General features: G+C 43.1%; 1 protein-coding gene across 1 annotated transcript in view; it reads right to left on the reverse strand.

The window, feature by feature from the left end:
* The window catches only part of si:dkey-91m11.5 (PH_BCR_vertebrate and RhoGAP_Bcr domain-containing protein), a 30238-nt gene extending 17760 nt beyond the window's left edge, over positions 1-12478 (reverse strand). The window contains exon 1 of the mRNA XM_047592313.1: positions 10470-12478. Within this exon, the coding sequence (XP_047448269.1) occupies positions 10470-11811 (1342 nt within the window). The 5' untranslated portion in view covers positions 11812-12478. The remainder of the gene's footprint in view (positions 1-10469) is intronic.
* Between the last annotated feature and the right edge of the window lie 163 nt (positions 12479-12641).

A 12641-nucleotide genomic window follows, 5' to 3' on the forward strand; every position in this document is an offset into this window, starting at 1 on the left:
CTGCAAAACTGGGCTTTAAAATGTGTCCTGAGGTCTTAGCCGTTCGTGCTTTTTATAGGGACATTTTTAAATGGCAGGGCTCACTTGGCTGCGGTCAGTGTGAGAAAGTGGACATCACAATAGATCCTCAGTGTGTGCTGTTGTTGCAGCAATCACAAGGACCGCTACTGAGGAAGTGTCCAGGCAGGTCTGTCCGGAAAATTCAGCAATTCATCTGCTTCAGAGCGGAAACAGGCTTTCTGCACAAGGTCATCCCTTCACAAACAACTCCCACTCCTAACGCACATACAGTCAAGCCTATCATATTTGCACTGCCACTAGTGACACTGAAAGGCCTTTTGTTATTAAAGACTTTACAGATATTTAAAAATACATGAAGACAAATCGGTACATTTTCCAAGAAACCACTGTAACTCACTGTCAAGTTTTATTTGAGACTGATGTCTTCACACAAATTTGCTCTGCATCTGTGTAACATGTTGACATGGCTTTTGTCTGTACTGGAGTGTAAATGGGTTTTGTTCAAAGAGCTCTATAACATTGTAACAATCCGTAAACATTTGTCACTTCCATATGTACTGATCTAGAAATGTATGTCTACCACTTAAATACAAATCAATTCATCCTTTTTCATTTATATCTTAAGAGACCTGCAGCTCCAAAGATCATTAACATAAATACTACAAGGAAACACTGTATTAAAGTAGAGGCATGACAAATTTCTTCCTACTCTTACCAATTTATAATAAAAGATGACAAAATGCATTAATTTAACAGGACAGAAAGAGAAGAGTGTGACGGAAGGATGCCGATAAAGTGAATCTAGATAAGCAGATAAAGTGCACGGTAAAATGGTTCATGGTAGAAATGAACAGGTTACATTACAGGTTAGTAGTTGGTTGGTAAAATGTACAAAATATATGAGGTATTATAAGAAGGTTAGAGAATCATTTAGGTAGGAATGGATCACGGTGAGCAATCAACACAGGATCACAAATCAGAAACACAAATACTACAGGTAAACATTGGATTTAAGCATAAAAAATGGGCATGTAGAATTATTTCTTATTCTTACAACTGGATGACATAGTATCCAGTAATGCATCAATTTAATATCTGAATCTTTTGTTGTCTTTTAGTAACAATCAATCTATCATTAACTACTTGTTTCCATCCATAAGCTAAAAGCAACTTGGAAACTTACCTTAACCAGCTACTATCAACCTCAAAGGATTTAAGAATTGTGTTAATCAAACTCAAAATGACTGTGAATGATGTTTTATTTAATATTTTAATTGTTACATTACATATTCTGTAAGTCAGAACCTCCTGTATTATGACATTGCTGTAAATCCTCTTTCTACAGTGCCATGTTATTATATACTTCATATTCTAAGGAATATTACAGAGGACATGACTTCACTGTATCCTCAATAAGTAGAACTGGCCTTGTTAGCATATTTACTTCCACCTAAAACGCCTTTTCAAAATCATGTAATTGGTATATCTGCATCGCAATGTCCCATTGGTTTTCCAAAAAACACATGAATTCAGATTTATCTGTCATAGCTGTTGCCTCAGTCAGTTTACCATTCTCTATTAAATTTGCCAATGAAATCATTTTTGCAGCCAGTTAAATATTGAAAACTGTCCACAACCAACTGTTGTCACTGGGAGCTACACACTGGAAGTTAAAGTGCAGACAGTGTGTTTTTTTTTTTTACTACTCTGCAATTACACAATGCAAAGTATCACACAACCTGGCAGTTCAATACCGAGCTAACTGCAGCTTAAAACGGTGCAACGGAGCCGTCATAAATACTTTCTAATGACATTACATAAGACGGCAGAGCCCAACAGCTGCTGTAGTGAGCTGTGTGGAGCCGTGGATCAGAGAGAGAAGCTGATTCTGTTTCAGTCTGTCTCTGAACTCCGTAATGCTGTGTTTTTCAAGAACTGAATTTGGTTCTGTTCCCACGAGTCATGAAGTGCCACAAATCATCAACAAAAATCAGGAATTTTGCCTGAATTTCCTTCTAATACATGATGCACAGTGTTTTGCTTTCTCACACGGCACCTAAAAATAAAACTCAAGGATATATATGGACTGCTGCTGGAGAATAATCAGTCATCGCAAAGCGTGTTTCCTTCCTTTAGCATTCAAACAGGAGCCATGCTCAGAAAATAAGCAGAATACCGCAGGCATGCTGTGTGTCCTATTGATGACAAAGCAAAGACACATTCAGAGCCCTAATCCTAATCCAGAGATGAACTATGATAAACTGGCAGGGAGGGAGTGACAGATGTGCAGCAGAGACAGTGTCACAGCATCACAGATCCTCAAAAATAATCATTTGGTCTTATTTTACAACATGCACCCAACTCAGTCTAAAAGAAGGAGAAACTGTGTCCTGGGATGCACTCATGAATATTTATGTTTTTACATCAAGACAGAAAGCCAGTGTTTGTTTTCTAAATGGCACTGTCACCGGCATGTGGCACTGACATGTGTCAGAATCACCTTTTTACCTGTTTATAGCAAGACATTTAAATACGAGGAATGTTTTGGAAGCACCTAGTGTGATGTTACCATCAGAGAAACAGACACTGGATCTAACTCTGTTCAAAAAATCTGCTCAAAGTACAACAGATAAAATGTCCAATCTGATTTACTGATTGGAACAGATTCAGACAACACTTCCCAAAACTAAAAATCAAAGAGGTCTATTGATTGAGCCCAGAAAGGGCAGAAACTAGAATAGTAGCATCCATATTTCACCACTGGGAAAACACATAATGGTGCACGGCCTCATGGGTACCAACAGGCAGAATCAGAGCTCACTTATTGCTCTCCCACTGGGAACATATTGGCCCAACATCAAAAGACCAGTCAGCTGATGTACAGAATTGATGTAATATCCTTCCAAAAATAAATAAAGGCTAAAAACGTTCGTAGATACAGCACAAATTTAGTCAGAAATTGTATTACAAGCATATATAATTATCCACGGAGGTGCTATAAAGGACAGCCTTTCTGCCACCTCTAATGGTTTGTATAGATCTGCAGAAGAAACCTTTCAGGAAAAAGAAGCCAATGTGAGATGTTGTTAAAAGCTTAGCACCACTTTATGGCTCCAGCAAATGGATTCTTCTCCAGACTGTGCAGTCACTGGGGAAACAGTGGTGGCAGCAAACAGAGGGGAGCTGGTTGAAGGGTGATGGCTTTTCAGACCCTTGGCCCTTGTAATTTACCCCACTTCATGGAAAATGGGGAAATCTGGGTGGGTTTATCTGCAATGGACTTTATCACTTTATCTCTTTGTTGACACTGTGTCTCCAGAATGTGAAGAGTCTTTATATCCCGTGACCTAGTTCACGCCATCACAATAAAGAGGTACCCTGACACCACCGAGGATGAATTACCCCAAAATACAGGATCTTAACAAAAATGAAATCCCATATAAGGATGGTATTTAATTTTCACATCACCCATAATATTTCTAAAGAAGAGTTTTAAAGCTTACTGTGAGTGGCACTGGCAGTGGCCATCTTGACAGCGCCTGACTGCAAGGTCATTCAAAAATTGGCAGAGGTGGAGACAGACTCACTTTTGAAAGGACAGGTGGCTTAATTTATTAATTACCTGAAGGTCGGCACAGTATTTACCCGCATCTATCAAACCACTCAGGTGCGTTGAGCTAAATGCTAACGTGAGCAACATCCTGCTGCCAAGCAGCATGTATGTTGTGTTTTTCATTTTAGACTAGCATGTTAGTATGCACATATTAGTTAGCAAAGGATGTAACACACCACATCGAATGTTTTCTGGTATCAGAAGATCTATGATTAGCTGGAGGCTAGGATGAACTACAAAACATCATACTTGATCACGCAACAAAGATTATAGTCAGTAGCCAGCTGGCACATAGTGTACGTTCTGCTTCTGCACAAAAGAGCAGGACGTTGGAAGAGCTACGATCAGCTGACAGGATAAGAAGCTAGGAAGAGGGGAAACAATGTTATACAGAGCTGACTTCTTCTGGATCATGATGATCAGTTGGTGGACTCTACAGCTTATTCATTCATTTTCGTGTATTTGAATGTTCAGATTAGATGAAGGTATAACATGTGAGTAGCTTTGGTTCCTCTTCTTAACCAGTGGTTCAAAGTCAATCAATCAATCAATCAGTGTTTCGCCACCAATTCAACACGCTTAACCAACTGAGAAGACGACCACAAGCGTCCGACTAGTCCCCAACATTAAAATGGTCGACCATCTGCTTGATAAGTCATGGTCTGCATGACTTACAACACACATACAACACCCATGAGAAGCTGTGCAGAACTGCTCTGCAAGAAGTAAATTTATTCTGGCATGTGAAATCTGTAGAGTGCCCCTTTAACCTCACGCTGTAATCGGGGCATGCGTAGTGCCGCACGCACACCAGATGTGTGTTTTGGCAAACTGTAAAAATGTTAGCCAACACAGCATCATCGCATGATGTGAAGTGTCTGCTGGACTGGGAGGCTCTTTAAACCACAGGTCTGCTGTGGGCAGTGAGGCCCACCGGCGCTCGCTTCTGATCTGTAGTAGGACAGCCTAAAATTAGTGCCAGTCATTGAGCAGTGTAGGTCAGAACTCAGCCGCCCAGCCCAGCACACCTACTAATCAGTGTATATTGAAATAGCTCAGGGTGGTCAGACTACAGCTTGCACAACAGAAAGAAGGAAAACCCAATAATTGTTGCAGCCTGTGAAAATAAACACAATGGTTCACTAGATATTCAGATATTAACTCCACCAAACAGCATATCAAATATGAGCTATTCCTTTTATTTAGGAATTATGTCGATCTTGAAAAGCCTTCAATTAATGCTTGTTTTTAAAATAAAACTGCTGACCTTCCTTATAATTGGCAGATGATGAACACATAGAGAAAAAAACCCATAGTGACCTGCTGGTTCTATAAAATATTCATCTGCATGTCTGAATAGAATTAAATATTAGTGAATGGACCTCACCTGATGTGCTTTAATGTGATTGGCTCAGTCATAATCTGCCTGGCAACACAGGGATTTTGCAGCAATTTGCATTTAACAAGTTGAAAGCTGGACTGGGCGTAGAATAAAATCTAATCATCTCACGTTTAGAAAATGTTTGCTTAAGTTGTAAGTCTTTGAAAACCGCTGTTTATTTTTGTCTGTGGTTCAGGGGGCAGCTTTATCACGCCTGAGAAGACCGACACCCTTGTGACGATTTGTTACAAACTGGGGAATGAAGTTTGCTATTTTTTGTCCGTGCCTAAGTTGTGAAGATGCTTTGTTGAATCCCCCCCAGTGATGTAATCTTAGCTGGTTGGTTATCTTGACTTGATTGTAACTGGAAGCATGATGAATTGGGGGTGTGGAGAATGAAATACAATTTACACAGAAGACAGGGAGGCCATGTTCAGACATGGTATAAGCATCTGTCCTGAGTATGTGCGTCTTGAGCCACCACTCGAGATCCGATCACAGTTTTCCGCTTTGCAAATGCAAATAAACATATTTTTAGGACCAGTGCAAACAGTTGCTGTCTCTAATGCTCATAAAAATGAATGTCCGAGATGTTTGTTGCATTTGCATCCCATGAGGATATGATGCAAACCGAGTTGTAAAGTCACTCTCACTCCTTAGTTATAATCTGTTTATTTATCTCCACCATGACACTAGCTGGGATTGTGACTTCAATCCTGAGGCTTCCATATGCAGTGTGATCTCTCTGCTATGCAATTTGCAGCAGTGAGAGAAAAATCTCCTCTAGTAAAAGTAAATAAAGAAACCGGTCATTATCTTACCTCCACATGGTTACTTTGCACATCGACATGTGTTTACTTAGTAAACAGATACAAAGACAGAATATTTTTTGTCATTCTAAGTAGCGCCGCCAGTTACAGTGTGTTTGTCTTTTCTAGTGACTATTCAAAATAGCGTCTGTGTGTTTTTTTCTGAGCAAATTATTCTGCTTGCACAAGAGAACGTGACATGACCAGGGCGGTCCTAAATGAAGCCCTACAATACAATCTGAAATGCATTTTGTTTGTGTTCACCTGTATCTTAAGCTGAGCACAAGGGACACATGAAGGTCTGATCAGGGCCTTAGAGAGCTCAGGCTGTATGAAAGAAAACACAAAATCAAGAGACTAAAAGTTAAGATATCCGAGCCTTTCCTGCTTCAATCACTCTGCGTTGGAACATTTTGTCTAAAGCAAACTCTTGTGGCCAGTGACACAACAAGCTCCACGGGTCAGGCTGTTGTGAGAGAGGTGAACTCATACAACACTTAACATTTCATTAGCCGTTTCCCCCCACACCCCACAAGCAGCTGAGACATTCCATAAACACTTGGCCTGCCAGCCAGCAGCACAGAGGGCCCTTTGAGTGGGACCAGGGCGGGGAGCTGAGAGTCCAGGACCAGGGGGTTGAGGCTGAGCACGAGGGAGGATCACCGAGACGAAGGAGGCCCGCATGCTCATAAACATGCCTAAGATTTTTCGCTATTAAGCTCTATCTATGGAGAGCGTGTATGTTAGTTAGTGAACGGGGGAGACAAAATCTAGTGTGACCAGTCTAGCGTAGTTTCCAAACGAGTGTTTTTGTTCTGTTTTCTAATAGGCAGGAACAAAAACACTATTCATGGCTTTAACGGTGAGAGCAGCTGGCAAAGCCTGGCCTGGTGTACTGAAGGCCTGCCAGCTTTTGACCACTTTACCCAGTACATTGCACAGAAGAACAGGTGTACTCACTTCCACACACACACACACATACACACAGAGAGACTTTGTGGCCCTCAAGAACTGCCAGCACTTCCTCTTGTAGGCTTACATTTACTTTAGGAAAGGGAGAGGCTGAATTCTTTAACTTCCTTGACCACCAAACCTCAGATGTTGATATCCAGGTACAATGACAGGCCTGTCTGGGCTTCCACGAGGGACCTCAAATATTCATGAGTGTGCAATTAACTGGGAGGGCAGACGAGGAGTGTGACTCCTGCTGAGGCAGCAACCAGTGGCAAGCTCATGTCTGAGGCCAAGACACTGAGACTTCCGACACCATTCACACAGACACTTTCTATTAATGTCACAGCCATCCCAGACAGACGTGTCTATGTAGCGAAACTGTGCCATTTCTCAGCTAAGGCGGGCTCAGCTAAATGCACTCTAAAAGACAATCTCCTGATTTTCGCAGAGAGATTATGATTAAACTAATGGGAGATTTACAGTATTAGTTATTTCCCCCGTTGTCGCGACCTTTTCTTTTACATCCTCTCACTCTAATGCATTAACCATGATGCTGTCTGCACACCCAGACCCTTCTTCCGCCACAGCAAAAACAGCCAGCAGAGCCACAGGCATGTCAGTGTCATGATGATAATTAATTATGGCAAAAAAAAAAAAAAAACCATCAGAGAGTTGGCCTCCTTAAAGGTCCACAGCTAATCAGTGGCTCTATTCACAGTCTGGCTTGACAATTGGCCTAGATAACCAGAAACCAGGAGACAACACTTTGTCTTCTATTCATGGAGAAAAAAAAGCCCCTTGAGTTGTGTCAATTTCTAGACGATTAGACTAGGCATTTCACTAAGATTTTCACGGAGCGATGCGGTGAAAGGACAAGCCTGGGTTTGTTTGTTAGGAGGTGAAGCTAATGGTAAGTCTGTCATTTTCCCCGGGCAGAGACGGACTGCAACCGAGCCAGAACTTAAAACACAAAAGCAGCAATGACCTCATAGCATTCACATATTCCATGACGGGGCAGAGAACAGAAAATACACACTAAATCTTACAGTCCACAGAGCTTAATTTAGGTAAAACCGATGTGCAACTACTGGTACTGGTGCAACATATGAAGCAATACGTAACTGGAGCACACAGCGTCTTTACAACACTGAAATTAAGTTTGAAGTTTGAAGCTTTACGAGGCCAATTTAACAGGTTTAAGTGGATGCTGCAGTGTTTTATGATAAAAAAACAACCAAACAAAACTTTCCAACTGCTCAGTCAAAAACCACAACTGAGAGCAGTTTACTGCAAAAACTTGCCACAAACCGGCTCCCTGCCTGAGGTCTAATCCAGCAACGTGCACAGTAATGATATTACAACATCAGAAAATAAATCCAGACTCCTGCTAATCCACAAAGCAATGTTCACATGAAGCAGCTGTGCCATTATGTCAGCAACAAGTCTCCTCTGGACAAAAAGCTGCAACTCAGGCTCTGCGGCAGGGCGTTTCAAATTGGCAGAATAGGGTACGTTATAAAACGGGGACAGATATTACACATTAAAGGTCAGATGACTGGACAGATCATGGTGTACAACATGGCCTCGGAAAACACATGCGTACTCTGTGTGAAATTTATTCTTTGACCATAAAAAATACAATATATCATAGCTTTAAAGCATGTCACTGTCTTTATCTAGAACTCTCTCTGAGCTTCATGGCGGCTTTAAGATTACAAATGTTTAACTAAAAAACCTGAATTGCAAACAAGAAGACCTGCCCCTCAAAGACCAGTTTACCGGGAAGTCCATAAATAGTGTTTTTTTTAGTTTTATAATGTGTATGAGTACAATACAGATTTTCCATATCCCACATTAAATCGCGGAGTCATTAGCTGACTATCAGCTTGCTAGGTACATACAGCTGCCTGGCAGCGTCTTCTCATGACATACGGTCAATGGTGCCACTTGAACACTGAGCATTTTGTGTACACTACTTCCCATTTCGTAGCCACCGGTTCACGAGTTCCAGTCGAAGGCATAATAGAACAAAAATATCATTCAGGTTGCATTATGGGACATATAGGATTCAGCTCTTGATTCTTTTTCCAGTCCCAACTTAATTAGAGTGGAACGCCAAATTGCATGAGTGCGGCTTCAATAGCAATCAAACTTGTTTTTCTTGAAAAAATTAACTGAGTCATTATTCAAGAACTATTCAAAGACTTTGAATGTGTCTGTCCTTAGTTATTGTTCCCCATACAAGTGGCTTGAGGTACTGAGTGACAAACAGCACAGTTGAATGACAGAGACAGATCGAATGGATTTGAACATTTCAGCGTGCTGGCTTACACTTCATGCTGATTATGTCACAGACTATCTGCTTGTTTGTCACATGCTTTGTGTCAAAGAGCTTTGGACTGAATCACCTTATATAACAAAAACGCACTATTTTGCTCATCTGCTTAATCTGACCCAGTGGATAACACTTTTTTGGGGGGGTAGAGACAGACAATTTTTCAGCTGCAATCCTCCACAATATCTGTATCCCAATCCCTCTTTGCTGAACATTTGGCGACAATTTGCGTCCTCCTGTGCCATTCATTTTGACAAACAGGGGAACACTCAACGCCTGCCTCTCCTCCCGTCCTTGGCTTTACCAAGTTGTCCAGACCACTCTCCTTATCCCTCTTAACATTGTTTTATTGTTACCATGTCAATACTGGTGCTCAATGAGTGATTCTCCTATTGTGTTCACGCATAACAACAGGAAACAGTGATGGCAGGCGTTTTGATTGGAAGCCGCGTGACACACTTTAAGCCCCTCTATCCTCTTTCTTTTTTTTTTTGAGTGAGTTGTCGGGGCTTTTTTTCCAATCCACCTCCCGTAACAAAGAGTTTCCCTAAATTTATCACGCTAGACAAACCCCTTTAAGTTAATTACTCCGCACCAAGGACAACAACACTGATGTGTGCTGACACGAAAACACTCGGGATGGACAGAGCCGAGCGACTGGGAAGCCTGGGGGCAGCCGCTGTCTCAGTCGCAGCATCTCTGCGAGAGTGCCGCAGTATTCACGGGCAAAGAGCAGAAGGGGACGAAAAAGAGAGGCCATTCCTGCTTACAAAGGGAAAGAAAACACTGCTCAAAGAAATGCAAAACCACTGGGTGACTCTCAGGAACCAGTTTATGTGGAGCGCATCATTTCTACCCAAACCCCCTCTTTAATGGCAGCTGATGATCATGCTTAATAGGCAAGAGTTCCTATTCCCTTGGTGCTCGATATGGATGAGGACCGTGAGCAGAGAAAAAAACTCTCATTAATAAAACGAGGAGAAGAATTTTTATTCAACCTGGCCACGTTTTTCTTTTTGTTTTTGTGTAGGCTACTTTAATCAGAACACCTAATTTCTCCTCAAGAAAACCACCTAAAACCCAAGAAAAACAAAAAACTGCAGTTCGAATATGTATCAAGTGCATGATAATCATGACTCAAGGAAATAATTTAGGGTGGGTTCAGAATATCAGGCTAAAATATGTAGGACTTTATTAGAGACGGCAGGTGCAGGCAACATATCAGTGACTTATTTTGGAGGAAGGCCCATTAAGGCAAGCACAGACTTCTCTCCATTAGTCATCACAATCAGCTCTTAATTTGCCTAATGGTATAATCTCTAAGTTCAAGAACATCTGTGTTTTGCAGTGACCTACCCAGATCTCCTTGAACACTGTTGTCATGAGAGGTTCTGCTTGAGGTGGTGGAGTCCCCGTCACTGGGCCAGATCTGGCCCGTTTTACGGACCCCGATGATGGATGCCTCGGGGACTGTACCCTGCTGCTTCAGACGAGACAGAGGAGTGGGGGGGCTGCTGCTGCTGTCGAAGGACTGCTGCGAGGGTGAGCGGCTTTTCTCCCTGTACATCTGGTAGGTGGTGGGGCTGGGAGACACGTGGCTGGACTGGCCGGAGGAGAAGTCCTCTTCGCTGGATGTCAAGTTCTCATTGGAGCTGCAGTCTGGTGTGTAGCCTCCTCCTACATCGTCGAAGCTCCCTGGAGAGTAGGAGCGCCTCGGCCAGGTGAGGTGTGCATCGTCCTCTATGCTGTGGTCCCTGATGTGGATGACTCTAGTGTCCCCCTCAGCCATCATCCCTCCAACGTACACACTGGTGTAAGGCTGGCACTCCACTGGCTGTCGCTCAGACTTTCCCCCAGCAGACCGCACAACACCGTCTTTCAGGAAGTGTGGGCTGACTTCTGAGTCATCATAGGATCCGTTGTAGTTGCAGTTGCCTTCAGTGGACCTGCCTCTCTGAACAGCCTTATTGATGTCCCCCATGGCGGCTGACAGGTTCCCAGGGAGGGAATGCAGGGACCTCTTTCGCTCCATCTGCATGGCCTGACAGCCGAGAGTGCTGATCTTGTCTGAGACCTCCCGGTCGTTGACTCTAACCAGCCCTCGGTCTTGATGGTACTCCATGTTCACGTAGAAGGGTTTCTCCTGGCCACCCATCACCGGCAGCCCTCTGACGTCCCCGGCTGTGTGAGAGTTGGCTCTCCGGATGCGCTCAAAGTTGGATCTCAGAGCTGCCACCGAGCCTGTGCCCACCGGGAAATCGGGAGTATCGGGCTCTTGACGAACAGGTGACACCCCACCCATCTGTTTGGCCGGGGACGCGCCATCCACTTCCCCCTCTAGATGTGGTTTACACCTCACCGCCTTACCAGGCCCCCTAAGCAGCTGCTGCTCCTCTGCTGGTGCCTCATCTGCGTGGCTGTCTGGGCCACTCAGCAGGTCCCCATCATTCATCTGGGGTGTCCTTTTAAACCCCCATCTCTGCCCATCGTACGACTTCCTCTCTTTTGCGAGCAGAGTCTGCAGGTAGATCATGCGAAAGCGCTCCTTGTTCACCTCCTTCTCCAAGTGCCTGATAGATGACTTACATTTGTCCAACTCCTGTTCAATATCCCCCAGTGAGTTCAAATCCATGCAAGGTGGATCAGACTCAGGGAACTGGGCTCTCCATGCCTCCACAAACCCCACTGGTTCAACCATTGTTAGGACCAAAAATGTTCAATCCACCAACAACATAAACATCTCTAAAGCATGAACTGGACTTGACTGTTTAAAACTCACAGCTTCCATAGCACATAAATGAAAACAAGGATCCACTTCACAGGGACGAAAACTTACAATCGTCTCTCACAAGAGCAACAATTAAGTCCAAGAGAGGCGTCCAATCTAACTCCTTTTTGGCAAAATCCAGGAAGTTATGAAATTGTCCTTATTGCCGTGCCTGGTCCCGTTTCGTGCGCGTCTATTCTCCAGAGATCCTCTGTCTTCCTCAGTGTTTGGTGACAGTCTGATTCGCAGCTCTCTGCTGGTGTTTTGCTCTCCGGCAGTCGCAGCAGAAAGAGGAGGGGCTACATGGACGTGATTAATGTTTATGCTGCAAATGCATTAAAAGAACAAGGATTACTTGCAAAAATAAATAAATAAATAAAATAAAATAAACGACGTGTCCAATCAGAAACACTGTCCGTGCAGCGCTTATTACGTCAAGGAAAAATAAACGAAAACACGTTTTCGAGAGTTGTTCAAAAGCGGCATGGCAGCTAGAGGGACTAGAGCTACTTTCTATTGACTGCAAACTAAGCACTGATTATTTATCAATTGAAGAGATGATTTCTTCTTTTCTACCCGGCTCCAGTCATGTCGCTTTATGACACTAGCACACTCCTCTTTTCAGCTAAACTGAACTCTGAATACTTTGGTTCATCCTGCCAAAGTTCATTGTTTTGCAACCTGGAGCCGCAAGGAAACATCGCCATCTAACGGTTCAACGTTCAGATTGTCATGGTGGTGCATTCGTGTACAAGCGGAGC

The sequence above is a fragment of the Mugil cephalus genome, chromosome 8 (genome assembly GCF_022458985.1).
Source record: "Mugil cephalus isolate CIBA_MC_2020 chromosome 8, CIBA_Mcephalus_1.1, whole genome shotgun sequence".
Lineage (NCBI taxonomy): Eukaryota > Metazoa > Chordata > Actinopteri > Mugiliformes > Mugilidae > Mugil > Mugil cephalus.